Source organism: Pristiophorus japonicus, chromosome 11, assembly GCF_044704955.1.
Source record: "Pristiophorus japonicus isolate sPriJap1 chromosome 11, sPriJap1.hap1, whole genome shotgun sequence".
Lineage (NCBI taxonomy): Eukaryota > Metazoa > Chordata > Chondrichthyes > Pristiophoridae > Pristiophorus > Pristiophorus japonicus.
In genome coordinates, this window is record NC_091987.1 from 125,965,185 (window position 1) to 125,980,087 (window position 14,903).

General features: G+C 40.8%; 1 protein-coding gene across 3 annotated transcripts in view; it reads left to right on the forward strand.

Moving 5' to 3' along the window:
* LOC139276267 (integrator complex subunit 6-like) overlaps positions 1-14,903 on the forward strand; it is a 144,154-nt gene that overhangs the window by 57,809 nt on the left and 71,442 nt on the right. Inside the window, exons 7-10 of one of the 3 annotated variants that reach the window (XM_070894006.1) lie at positions 2,263-2,426; positions 4,218-4,370; positions 8,200-8,332; positions 10,405-10,521. In XM_070894006.1, the coding sequence (XP_070750107.1) occupies positions 2,263-2,426; positions 4,218-4,370; positions 8,200-8,332; positions 10,405-10,439 (485 nt within the window). In that variant the 3' untranslated portion in view covers positions 10,440-10,521. Of the gene's footprint in view, positions 1-2,262; positions 2,427-4,217; positions 4,371-6,965; positions 7,167-8,199; positions 8,333-10,404; positions 10,522-14,903 lie in introns of those variants that run through there. The other 2 variants (XM_070894005.1, XM_070894004.1) reach the window with 2 other exon arrangements.

Genomic DNA, 14,903 nt, shown 5'->3' on the forward strand with positions numbered 1-14,903 from the left:
ATTCTCTGTATGGTGTCAAAATAACTAACGATGAAATTGAAAGAGATCATGGTGTCTTGTCAGCTCAATGCTGAAACACATCAAACCAGTACTGAACAGTAATTAAGAAAGCAGATGGAATGCTAAAGTATTCCTCCGCACAGTGTAGTAGTAATGCCACATGTACTCCTCAAACTGTACAGTTTACTGATCAAGGCATGTGTCCAGTTCTGCTCATTGATATGAAGGAGACAGAGAAGATGCCCACGCTGATCTTTTAGTATCGTAGGTATGGGAAACAAAAGGAAACAATGGACACGTGATGTGAAGGTGTATGATGGTAACTGCTATGGAGAAAGTAGATCTGGAAAATAACTTGAAACTAAATTGGAAGACCAGGACAAGTTCTTCAGAGTGATGAGCATGTGGTACGGGCTTCTGGATTGAGTCGTGGAGGTGAAACCTTGGATTTATTGAAGATATAATTGGTTGCAACATTTGGGGAGCTGTAGGGTGTTTGTAGATCATTGAAGTACTATTGGATGAGCAGCCTTTCTCTCCCATGTTTATCTTGTGCTCACTAAAATTAAACAAGGCTGAAAATAACCAGCAAATAAATGGTATGGGAAAGAATAAGATGAGGATTTTACATGGTGAGTTCTTCCCCAACCCTAGCTGTTTCCCTCATATTTAGTTGTATGCCCAATATGTTCAGTTTGAGCATTATTTCTCTAAACCCAGAGCGAGCACAAATTCAATATTTCATATAATGCACTAACACTAAAGGGCATAAGGGATTTGTGGCAGCATAGGATCATTTAAATTACTTTCCCCAATTAAAACACACATTATGAATTCTGATTTAGTTATGAAAAACTTTTTGTGATGGCCTATAATCCCCATCAGTTTTACGTCTTCATGTTTACACTGAAGGTCAAAACTGCTTTATTACAATAATTGGGGATTGAGGTGAGGAGCCATTACCAGTAATGCTCAATCCCTTTCTTCCCCCTCCTACCTGCCCCCCACCCCCAATGCTGGTGGAGTTCTCTTGATCAATCACTATAGGGCACCTACCATCTGATCTAAATTGTAGACTATTCACATGTATCCATGCATTTATTGATCCATGAAACTTCTATTTTTCCCGAGACATTAGACAGTAGAAATGGTTTCAGTTCTGCATCGACTTGCACTTTGGATATAAAACAGCAATTAGTTATGAAGATATTTGTTTCTCCTCATTTGCAACTGAGCAAACTTTTTATTGACAGTTTAATACAGGTAGATTTTAAAAATCTTTTCATTAGGCCATCTTGAATTGCGTTGAAAGGCTGCATCTTTCCATGCTTCTGTTGGCTATCTTTGAAATAGGAAGCATGTTTCCATGAAGGAGCTTTTGCTTTCTGTCGGATTGTTCATTTTTAACTTGGTAATCCTTACCCTGTCAGCTGTTTGTTGGAAAGGAGATTGGTCATAAAAAACTTATGCTTGAAATACACAGCTTCTATGAAGAGAAAAGAAAAGTTAATTTTTTGTCGTCCCTCCATCAAAACTGGAGGTTTTTTTTTGAACTGGTTCAACTTCCCGACTCTCCTGAATGTATTGACTCTTCGCTGAAGTACTGATCCACTGGTGCTAGTTGCCCACTGATGACTCTCCCAAATTGTCTTCAATCACGTGTGAGCCTTGACTGTGAGTGTCAGCGAACGAATGAATAGTGTTGGATGAAATTTCCACATCTGCAAGGGAGGCCCTTGTGATATTTATCTTGTAATATTTTTGTGCTCATCAAGGCTGTTCATGCTAGAGGGTAGAATTCACTGCACTTCAGTGCACACTTTGTCCACATAAAGAACCCCCAGGTCAGATATAGCTCAGCCACATGCAGAACACCATCTACTGCACCAGTATGACAACTTATCCATGTCCTATGCCAGTGAGATTGCCAATTAGTGCCTTATTAGATACAGTTTTGTGCTGTAGGACCACCAAAAACTAGAGCTAGCCGAAACTCTGCTCAAATAAGTTCCTTAAAATCAGCAGGTAGAGGATTCATTGATCCTATATTGGTCTGGGTTGGATTTAAACCCAGGTCCCATAAGTGAAAGACCAATCTAGGGCATTGAGCTGCCTAGTTTACCCACCTTATGATTAGAATTCGATCAATGTATACAGTGGGCTGAAAATAAGGAGATGTTACTAATAAGCAACATTATACAGTAAATTGAACCAAAGAATTGTAAATATGGTTGTCACTTGCATTTTATTCATCTTGTCTAGATGGTACTCTTGATGCACTTAAATCTGCCCCTCCATTTGGACCACAACTTTGGCACAGTTGTCACAAACTCATCTATGTACGGCCCAACCACAAAACTGGTGTTCCAGTTGGACATTGGCCGATCCCAGAGTCCTTCTGGCCGGACCAAAACTCTCCAACCCTAGTAAGTTTTTGCTGATCTACTTTTGCTTTTGTTCACCTCCAGGAAATTTTTTGCATATTAAACAATTTTCAAGTACTGTATTAAAGTGTGCATATATTTATCTAAAATGGCAATTGAAAGAAAATTGTCCTTTTTTTATTGGCCTTCCGATTGCGCGTCATTTAGCTGCACAAGAACACTTGAGCCACTGTTACCCCACCACTACCAGAAGAGACCCGATGGGAGTTGTTTGGACTTTGGTTTCCTCTTCTGTGTGCACAAACTGTTACAAAACTTGCCATGTGGGAATCAAAGGAGAAGCAGCTTTGCCCTACTGCTCTGGCACCTTGACACAGCACTTGAATACCACTTGATAACTTATGATCAAGGCGATTGTATATGATGCCTCTAGAAAGGTGGCAATCTATCCGAGAACTTCAGCAAAATGTTACGTATTATATGTAAATATTGTTCATACGGCTTTCCCGTTCTTCCGCTCCTTAAACATGTTTAAAAGGCATAATATGAACACCCAGATTCTAGATTAACTCCAGGTTAAACAGCAATTCATTTGTACTTCTTGCAATTTAATAGCATCAGCATAGGCGGTCCCTCGAACGAGGATGACTTGCTTCCACACGAGTTCACAGATGTTTCAGCGAAGGACCCGATATTCCAGTCCTGAACTCCAATTGAAGGGGTGGAAAATGCCTGTGCATGGATATTTTTAACGTATGATGACCTTTGCACATCAGCCACCACACGGGCTTGACCGAGCTAGGCCTTTATCCAGTGGCAAGGGTTAACCAGGACAACTGGAGACCTGCTCTGATGCATGGACCTAGTGCACATACATCGCAGTGTGGGCTGGCCCGTGCTGCCCCATGGCCCTCAGCTCTTTTGGGCCCCGTACCCTCATCTGCCACACCTCCGCCATGATCTCTCACCGCACCTCCGCCACAATCTCTCTCCACTCCTCCGCCACAAAACACTCACCAAACCTCTTCCACGATCTCTCGCCGTGATCTTTCGCCATTGCTCCGTACCAATTTAGTATACTGTATTTGCTGCTCACTGTGTGGTCTTCTCTACATTGAGGAGACCAAACGCAGATTGAGAGATCACTTTGCAGAGCACCTCCGTTCAGTCCACAAGCGTGATCCCGAGTTTCCGGTTACCTGTCATTTTAATTTGCAACCCCACTTCCACTCTGACCTCTCTGTCCTCAGCCTCCTACACTGTTTCAACGAAGCTCGAGGAACAGCACCTCATCTTTCTATTAGGCACTTTACAGCCTTCCGGACTCAACATTGAGTTCAACAATTTCAGATTATAACCTCTGCCACCATTTTTTCGGACAACACTTGTTGCTGATGATTCTGCTTGTCCCATTTACACCTCCTCCATCTTGTGTTTCTTTACTTGTCCCATTACCACCTCTTTTTGCCTTGCATCATCATCTCTTGTGTTATTTCATCTCTCCTGTCTTCCACCCTATCACAGACCTTTTCTCTTGTTCTTTCCTCCACTTCCCCCTTTTCCCTGCCCCGGCACTTGCTTAAAATCTCTTGCATTTCTCTAACTTTTCCAGTTATGACAAAAGGTCATCAACCTGAAACGTTTACTCTGTTTCTCTCGCCACAGATGCTTCCTGACCCGCTCAGTGTTTCCAGCATTTTCCTGTTTTTATTCTAGAGTAACTTAACTGACTGACTATAATAGAGAACTTAGTTGTGAGACTAACTTAGTGTATTTAGTGACATTTTGATTACAGGCAATGCTTGTTTAATTCTGTACCCTTTCTTAACTCAGCCACCTCGCAGTGCTCATCCTGTGGTGAAATTCTCCTGCGTTGATTGTGACCCGATGGTTATTGATAAACTGCCTTTTGATAAATATGAGCTGGAACCTTCACCTTTAACCCAGTATATTCTGGAACGCAAATCTCCTCACATCTGCTGGCAGGTAAGATAGTCCATATGGTTTTGTCTTTTTGTATATCCACCTTAAAATTTCTGCTGGAAATTATTGAAGAATATCCTAGTTACTGTTAATGGTGACTACTCCCAATTCGTCAAGAATGCTGGTCATTGTTTCATGTTGTCTGTAAAATGTGTCAACTAAGAAAACAAAGCTTTAGACCTTTGCTCAGCCTGCTAGTGTTGGGGTGGACACGTAATGATTTCTGGAGACTAGATTTAGTTGGTGAGTTGAACTTTTGATGTGTCAGACAAATACAAGAATAGAGAATACCTTGGATAAAAAGACAGACATGTTCGAAAATGCAAACTAAAAGTGAATCGTCATAATTTAAGTTCAGGAAATGAAAACCTTTCGAAGTTGTGAGAGATATGGAACTAAAACTCAAGAATGTGTGCAGTGTCAACAAGCATATCATCATACCTCCACCTCAGACCTGCAATGCTGTTATCAATTTGTTGACAATTTATGACTTGCATATAAAAGGAAAGCCTTTTTTGGCAGAATTGGGTATCTTGAGAAAAGCACACTGAAAACTGCTGAATTTGGAGAGGTGGGGAACGAAACTAGGCTTGTATATTCATTTACCAGTGCGTCAAAGTCTTAAATTTATTGCTAGAATTGAGTTTTCAATGGCAGCAGATTATTGGCGAGGTGGTTGAGTGTCCTCTAATGACAGTTCCTGCACTGTCATTACACAGCACCAGCCTCAAAGGTAGTGTGCTGATTTTCCTCATGCTGATGTAATTGCAGCTGGCACAATAACTCCTAGTTACACTTTCAAACTTTTTTTAAATAGACGTTTAGGCAACTACTATCTTGATGGCGAAGCTGTTGAAAGGGAGCTTCCTTTTTCCTGTTTACTCCTTAACTCTTCACTTGAGCATGCTGACTCTTGCAATTGTTGGCAATCCTCAACCAAGTGCCCATTCGTTTGAGAAGCTTGCAACAAAGTTATGTTTAATTGCAAGTTAATATGTTGGGAATAAAGGAATTGTTGATGCAATATTCAAATGGTGAGGTGTGGTTGAGTCCTTTCCATTAAAATTTGCTGCTTCCTAACAGTATTGTTTTGCTGATTGAGCTTTTTATTTTAGCAGTGTGGGCTGTTATGCTTTAATATCCACTCTATTATGCTGTATGGTTGCTAAAGTTTAGCAACTTGTGTGTAGGTTTTCTGTTGCGATGAGCATGCAACCCAATTGACCATGCCTGTTTATCCTGTCTTTGGATCCCAATTTTAAATTTTTGGGTAGGTGTTTCATGTAAGCCGCAACCACTGTCCAAGCACAGGCCTTCCCTCTCTTCCATTACCTTGGAAGACTGCCTCTCCTGCACCCCAAGGTGGCATTTTTTAATTTCTGCAACAGCTGACTTGAGGGCCCCATTGGCTATGATTTGCCAACTTGTGCCAAACTGTGGGAGGTTTGGCACTACAAGTATGTGCTCGTTTGGAATTGACTTGAAACTGCACAAACTAATGTCATGTAGGACCTTCCAGCTGGCAGAAACTTCAGATAAGTCCAAAGTGGAGTTACATGTTAAGTTAAACCTTGTTAGGCTTTTGCAGAAAACTCACATACTGAAATTTTATCAACCCATGTTTAGTTTATTTAAAAAGAAATTTCAATGTATTTCTTTACTGAGACCAAGTCCAAGAACATTTGGTGATTGGTTATGAAATATTTTGTTGCTAAACAATGAGTCTAGTGTAATGCATGTTATTTTCTGTTCACTTGTGAAAAGCTCCTTCTGTTTGTGCAATGCCTGCTTTTCTTTGGACAATACACCCAAAGTGGCTGCATGAGTTTTATCATTACTGTAACAAAGCAATACTTTCTTGGTTTGACCACTTAAGTTGGCCTCCATACTAGTCTGTGACCCACACCCCTTTTTTGTACGATTGTAGCATGAATAATTTGAACCGATCGAATGAGTGTAGAATAATGTTCCATTACTTGCCATAGATATAATCTCTCTCTCTCCTTGCACCTCCACATACACAGCCCACTTGTGGGATATTTGGAGTTTCCATTTTTTTTGTTCAATTTCTCATATCAGTCTGGTCTCTTTACCTCTCTTGAAAAGAACACTGTGCTTCAGAAAGAAGCCTTAAATGCAGAAGAGCTGAAGGAGAAGACTACATGACTTTCGTTTATATAGTACTGAAAATTTGAAGGGCAAAGTCCCAAGTAGTCTTCCTCAATTCATCATTTGTATGTCAAGAATGAGGAAGCTAAGTCTTAATGAGACTTTTCTGGTGAAAATTAATTGAATAGATTCCGATTGTTCATGGTTATAATAGAATCTCAAATTCTGTTTATAAATGCAGATGTACAAATACGGAGATCAGGGAAGCAAGTGGCAAAAACATTATGATTATAATGGGAGATGTTATTTTTCTGACCGTAGACTGGGAGAAGCAGAAGAGCTCAAGTAGTAAAGGCAATGAGTTTCTAGAATATGTTCTTTGGTCATGTCTAACTAATCTAGTTGAATATTTTGTAGAGGTCACTAGCATGGTGGACAAGGGAGTGTCTATGAATGTTGTGTGATAGAGATATATATATATACTTTCAGAAAGCATTTGATAAGGTTCTGCACAAAAGATCATTACCAAAGACGAAAGTGCACAGAATTGAAGGTAGCCTAGTGACCGAGGTCGGTAATGGAACGGTTTCTCATTGGCAGGATGCGGCAAGTGGTGGTGCCCAGGGATCTGTACTGGGATTCAGTTTTAATCGCATATCTTAATCACTCGAATGGAGGAATAGAGGCATCGTAAGTTGTGTGCATGGGAGAATGATGTTGCAAAGAGACCATAGACAAACAGAGTGCAAAACGATGACACATGAAGTTCGATGTGGGGAAATGTGAGGTCGTTCACTTTGGATCCAAGAAAGACAAATTAGAATATTTTCTTAATAGTGAGAGACTTTAGAAGTGTAGAGGAGCACAGAGAATTTGCTGTCCATATATACAAATCATGAAAAGGGTGGAGGAAGCAGATTCAATAGTAACTTTCAAAAGGGAATTGGATATATACTTAAAGGGAATAGTTTGCAGAGAAGTGGGGAACAAGACTAATTGGACAGCTCTGTGAAAGGCATTGTATCATTCTAGTGCAGAAAGTAATCAAAAAGGCTAATGAGGTTTGGCTTTATCTCGAGGGGTTTGAATTCAAAAGTGAGGAAGTTCTGGTTTAGTTTTACAGAGCTGTTATCTGGAAATGTGGAACTTCCCCAAAAAGGCTGTGGATGCTTGAGGTCAATTGATAGATTATTGTTGGGTAGGATATCGAGGTACATGGAGCAAAGGCGGATAAATCTAGTTGAGGTACAGGTCAGCCATAATCAAATTGAATAGCAGAACACGCTTGAGGGGCTGAATGGCCTACCTATGTTCAATATTTCTATGGTGTTTATCAGATGGATGTTCAGGTAATCTAATTTTTTTTTAAGCTATTTATTTTGGTTTTGAGTTTCCCAGAAGGAAGGTCACTGGGACCACCACTTGAGATGTAAGATTTATGTGGAGATTAGAGTGAGAAATATGGAGTGATTAGTGAAAGAGAAAATTAAGGCAAAACTAGTAGTGAGAGAAATTGCTTCCAAGATAAACTTCATATTTTTCCTAATAAATAATTTCAGCTAGCTTTAACATGTTGAATATTCCCAAGTCAACCTTGGTCTGAAATATGTACTATTTATTGAATGAAAATTTCATGGTTAGTAGCTGTGTAGGCAATTAAGTTCCAAACCTGACTTCAGACTTCCTGCATAACAAATTCTAATCCATCAAATTGTCATTCCAGGTGTATGTGAACAACAGTGGGAAGTATAGTGACCTGGGTCATCCTTTTGGTTACCTAAAAGCTAGTACAGCTTTGAATTGTGTTAACCTTTTTGTGATGCCTTACAACTATCCTGTACTGCTTCCACTTTTAGGTAAGTATGATGTTTTACAAGGATTCTAATGGAGGACCAGATTTTGAGATTAATTATAAGTGTCCATGTTACATTCTTGTTACAAGATGTAAAATGTTACAAATCTATAATTTTGCTGTTAACTGTCACTAAATCTATTTATTCTATCGATGCAAATAGGAATTGGTAGCTAAGAAATTATTAGTTGAATTGAAATAATGTCTGCAGTGTCTGTGCAATTAAGCCAAAGGTTCTATTAAGGCAGCAAATGCCATCTGTCTCTTTCAGAATTTGTGACGGGCTAGTTTTGTGATTTGAAAGGAATACTTCTTGAAATAGAATCATATGACTGATGCTTCTGGTGCAACTCACCTTATTTTAAAACCTTCTGCAAAGAAGCACATAATTGTCCAGAGTTGTGAAAATGTCAGCTCACAGTTGAGTGAGTGTCCAGTACTGCACTTCAAATCTGAAAGCATTGCACGTTAAAATGAAAGGTGACAGATTTGGCAGTTCGCCTTGTTGACCGTTTTTTGCTGGCGAGGGTGTACATATGGGCAGGATAACTTGTTCAGAGTCGTGCCAGTGTGCATCTTTGGAAGCACCCTTTAGGAGATGCAGTCAGAATTCCTCTATTATGTATAAATGTAACAATTGGCCTGGAAGAAAAATAATTAAGCATTTCTTCTCTACCTCTTGCTGTTCAGTTTAAGCTCAACTGCTCTGGGGCACCATGAGTCGAGAGACAATCTCTGCCAATGCATGGTGCACTGATGGACTGTGCCATTCCTAGTGTGCCTTTTTACGATCATTGGGTACTAATTGCATACTTAGCAAGGATTATATAGTCCAGTATTCAAAAGAAGTAGACTCGTACTAAAAGTTCAACAAATTAAAAATTAATATTTTAAAACAGATGTTTTTATTCTTTGCAATAAGTGGGGGGAATAGCTGGAATATGAGAGAATTTTGGAAACTGGAGAATATTGATTCAAATTTAAGAAAAATGTAGAGGCTGTTACAGTGCATTAGTGTGTTTTGAATGTTACTTATTGAATTCCTGCTCTCCACCATGGAATCAAAAGCCTTCCCTTGTGGGTGGAAAGAAAGGAGGACATTGTTGCACTGGATGGTTCTTGTGCTCCTCCTAACAGTCTATTCAAGAGCATCTTCAATCTGGCACGGGAATCTTGCCTGGCCTCCTGGCCTGGGGATGAAATTTAATTAAGAAAAAATATATATATATTGTCAGGAAGAAATGCCGATGACATGGCTGCTGTGGATTTAAAATGTCTTGGCAATGATGTTTCATTGCTCACTTCAAGTTGTAGAATATTAGGGGTAATTAAAAAGTCCCTTTGTTGGCATTGGCAGAGGCCCACCTCTTGAAAGATTGATAGGAGGGGCTGACCAGACTGCAGCTGTTTTCCTGCCCAAATGAGACAACCTCCACCCATTTCCTGAATTCATGGAATTGTGACGGACACGTTAAGATTGTCATTATATCTGTCTTTTCAGTTGACCTGGAGAGAAGTGGATTGAGGCATGAAGTTCTTTTATTAATTTACAAAGCAAACCTCACGTGGTTGAGGGAGCTTGCTCTCATTTGTTTTTAAAGACGATCCTTTACTCATTCAGTGATGAGATTGTTAGCATTGTAGATGAGAGAGGCTGAGGACCATCTACATAATATAAATCTACTACTATTAAATATTCTCCTCTCTGAATTTGTACTGCAACATAATTCATCTGCACAGAAAATAGAACTGCACTATCTATTTCCAGTTGTGTACGAATTACAGCCCCAAAGATCTTTTCTAGGTTACAAATTGTTCTGTTAATGGGTTCTTAACGTAAGGAGTGTACATTGTGTTTGACATGGAAATTGGCAGAGTTGCTAATCATTGGTCATCGTGCTCGTAAAACTGTTGGTGCCACTTTATTTTAAAGCTTAATTTTTGTACAGTTATAGAAAAAAATGAACCTGCTTTTACATCTCTGCTTCTCAGCCTTGGTATTGCTGTATGTTGCATTTGTTTGTTGTACATGAATCTAATGATGGTATATATGTGTGTGTCTTTACATGTCCGGAGAAATGCAATCAGCACGAACTGGGCCTGACCAATAAGCCTCTCTCTCGACTTCCTCTGACAGTCAGAAAACATGGTTCATTGGTCGACACCAAGGCCCGCCATTGCTGTTGCATTGTTTCATGGGTAGGTAACTTTTGCTGAACTCTGGTATTACGTTACATTTTCTCGTGCAATTGCTTTCCTCAGGTTTATTTGGATTTCTTCGTGTAGCTGCATTTTAGTTTAATTAGTATTTACCAATGGGTTATATTGTATACCAATAATAGCATATGCTAAAATCTATTGGGATCTGATGCTGCATCGACAAATAGACTGCACTTCATTGTGCATTTCTTTAAGCACAAAGGTTGAACTAGGTGTGACATCTCGCAGCAGATGAAATAATTGATTGGAAAGGCTCTGTTTTAAATTGACTTGGTTAATTTTTTTTTTACTTAATAATGAGTTAACATTCAAGTCCCATTCACCCATCACCCCTGAGCTTGCTGATCTATACTGGCTCTCAGGCCAGCAACGCCTTGATTATAAAGTTCTCATCCTCGTGGTCAAATCGCTTCATGGCCTGGCCTCGCCCCTCCCTATCTTTGTAAACTCCGCTAGCCAGAAACCCTTGAAGATCTCTGCGCTCCTCTAACTCTGGCCTCTTGTACATCCCCCACTTCCTTCGCCCTCATAATTGGCAGCCATGATTTCAGCCGTTTTGGGTGCTAAGCTCTGGAATTCCCTCCCGAGACCTCTGCCTCTGCACTCCTCTATCTCTATCTCTATCTCTATCTCTCTATCTCTCTCTCTATCTCTCTCTCTATCTCTCTCTCTATCTCTCTCTCTATCTCTCTCTCTATCTCTCTCTCTCTCTCTCTCTCTCTCTCTCTCTCTCCCCCTTTTAAGATGCTCCTTAAAACCTACTTGTCCGACTAAGCGTTTGGTCACCCGTCCTAGTGTCTCCTTCATTGGCCCAGTGTCAGTTTTTGTCTGATAACGCTCCTGTGAAGCAACTTAGTACTTATAACATGGTAAAACGTCCCATGTTAAGTAAGATGTTAAATAGAAAATCTTTCTCAATGATTGCCACATTTCCTACTCGCAGGTCTGAGTTTGCTTCATTGCCACAGGTTTTCCTGTGACGGTCACAGAAGTGCTCCATTCAGTTGAGGAATTTTTATCATGACTTTGCCCTCTTCCTCTTGTTTACCTCCATCTTCCTTCCCACACCCAAAAGAAATACAGAATGATCATCACAGATCTCTGCATTAACAACACGCAAATTACATCATTGTTTTTATTTGAATATTTCAGATGCATTTTAAATTGGTTTTAGTTGGAACTGTTTTTTGTTGAGTACTGATTTAGTTGTAGGAAATAGTTGAGTCTCACAGGTTTTGTTTAGCACCTAGCTATGACTTCCTGTACAGTCCCCTTAAAACTGCTTTGATGTTGTGCTCCGTGGGATGCTAGGGACTGCCAGTTACCAACGCGCAGTTCTTGCATAGCCCGCAGTAACCCCAGAGTAAACGTGCTGCTCACATTAGCCGGCATGTGGGAACACACTTTTCGTTAAAACGTCATGTTTTCCCCACAGCCTGCCTTAGCGAATCTGCCAGCTTTTCTGTGGGGTGTCCATCTGCTTTAGCATCCTGCCAAGCACATCATAAAAACAGGTTGAACAGGCTGGATGTTTGGTCTTGACCAGTCAAATCATTTTGCTATTGGGGAGCTATCTTTTGCCAGCTCCCCTTGCCAAAGAACAGGGGATTTAATGTGAGATGCTACAAATGGACAGACTATGGACACCCCTATAATGCTGACTGTGTATCACAAATGGCGAAGTTAATGAAATGTATGGATTTGATCAAAATTTGAAAACCACATCTTTTTGATTTTACACAATGCTTAGATCTGATAGTTTGCTTTCTCTCGCTTGGTGTGCATTAATACAGTCACAGCATTGGAATAAGTCATCCTAGACTGAACATCTGTTTCAAACTGGTTGTCTTATTTATTTGAAAATTTTAAATCTTAGTCTGCAGCCACATTTTTTTGCTTGCTTTCTTTTGTTCTCCCCTTCTCATACACGAGCACACGACTTTTACAAATTCAGGAACTCAAAACAAATGCTAAATTCCTTCCTGTAACTATTTGAAAATATACTGAAGTCTTTGGTGGCTCTGCAGTGAGGAACTGAGTGGAGATGGGGGAGAGGCCCTAATGCATCATACAAATGGACCACTTAAAATCCTACCTGATCTTATTATGCCCCTGCAAGCTGCACACTTTTAACCTCATTATTTTGGGAGCCTGCTGAGAGGGTTGGCACCATGTTGCACATATTCTGGTATCACTTCAAAGCCGATACACTTTTCAAAAGTGCTGCATTTCTATGCATTAATTGAAGAATATGATCCCTGAACTAGTGTCTCAAATCCTGTAATCCTATGTAAAAGAAGGGCTTTTGCCCTATTACCAATGGCCCTGGCCTCCATCTTTGACATGCTCGCAATGCCCCAAGCTCTTTGATATGACTGTATAGGTTTTTGAAAAGAAGGTTCGCAATTCCTGTATTAGTTCTGTCTTGTGAAGACACTGGCTCTCTCCAGTCCCAAATGTATTTTAATGCTGCCGTCATAAAGTTTGTCCTTTCTGATCGTGGCCCGGCTCAGAATGAGTTATTTCTTGGTGCAAAAGCAAAATACGGCGGATTCTGGAAGTCTGAAATAAAAATCGAAAATGCTACTCAGCAGGCCAGGCAGCATCTGTGGAGAGAGAAACAGAGTTCCTGTTTCAAGTCGATGACCTTTTCGTCAGAACTGAAAAAAGTTAGCGATGTAATCGATTGTAAGCAAGGGCAGGGAAAAGGGGTGGGGAGGAAAGAACAAAAGGGAAGGTCTGTGATGGGGTGGAAGGCAGGAGTGGTTAAATGACAAAAGGTATATTAGTACAAAGCAAAAGGTAATGGGATAAGTAAAGAAACAAAAGATGAGTCTAAAAGAGGTGTAAATGGGAATGGCAGAATCATCAACAGCTGCCATGAAGAAAAATTAGGGGCAGAGATGATGGTCTGAAATTGATGAACTTGATGTTGAGTCCAGAAGGTTGTAAAGTGCCTAATCGAAAGAGGAGGTGCTGTTTCTCGAGCTTGCGTTGAGCTTCGTTGGAACAGTACAAGAGGCCGAGGACAGAGGTCAGAATAGGAGTGCAGCGGAGAATTCAAGTGACAGGTGACCGACGGCTCGGGGTCACGCTTGCCTACTGACGGAGGTGTTCCATAAGCGGTTACCCAATCGGCGTTTGGTCTCCCCAGTGTAGAGGCGACCGCGTCGTAAGCAGCGAATACTACATTGAATGAAGTACAAATAAATTCTCGTTCAACCCTCCCTCTGGCCTCTTACCTTTTCTGGATCTTTACGTTGAGAATGATATAAATTTACAGCACCAAAGGAGGCCATTTCAGCTCATTGTGTCTGCGCTGGCCGACAAAGAGCTATCCAGCCGAATCCCACTTTCCAGCTCTTGGTCCTTAGCCTTGTAGGTCATGGCACTTCAGGTACACATCCAAGTACTTTTTAAATGTGGTGAGGGTTTCTGCCTCTACCACCCTTTTAGGCAGCAAGTTCCAGACCCCAACCACCCTCCGGGTGAAAACATTTCCCCTCAAATCCCCTCTAAACCTTCTACCAACTTTAAATCTATGTCCCCTGGTTGTTGACACCTCTGCTGAGGGAAATTGATCCTATCCACTCCATCTAGGCACCTCATAATTTTATACACATCCAGAAGGTCTCCCCTCAGCCTCCTCTGTTCCAAAGAAAACAATCCCAGCCTATCCAATCTTTCCTCATAGCTAAAATTCTCCAGTCCAGGCAACATCCTTATAAATCACCTCTGTACCCTCATGCAGTCACATCTTTCCTGCAATATGGTGACCAGACTACATGCGGTACTCTAGCTGTGGCCTTACTAGTATTTTATACAGTTCAAGCATAACCTCCCTGCTATTGTATTCTATGCCTTGGCTAATAAAGGCAAGTATTCCGTATGCCTACTTTACCACCTTATCTACCTGGCCTGCTGCCTTCAGGGATCTGTGGTCATGCACTCCAAGGTCTCTTTGTTCCTGTACACTTCTCAGTGTCCTACCATTTATTGTGTATTCCCTTGTCTTGTTAGCCCTCCCAAATGCATTACCTCACACTTCTCCGGATTGAATCATTTGTCACTGTTCTGCCCACCTGACCTGTTCATTGATATCTTCCTGCAGTCTGCAACTTTCTTCATTATCAACCACACAGCCAATTTTGTATCATCTGTAAACTTAATCATACCCCCTTCATTCAAGTCTAAATCATTGATATGTACCACAAAAATCAAGTGACCCAGTACTGAGCCCTGTGGATCCCCACTGGAAACGGCCTTCCAGTCACACAAATATCAACCATTACGCTTTGCTTCCTGCCTCCAAGACAATTTTGGATCCAACTTGCCACTTTGCTTTGCATCCCATG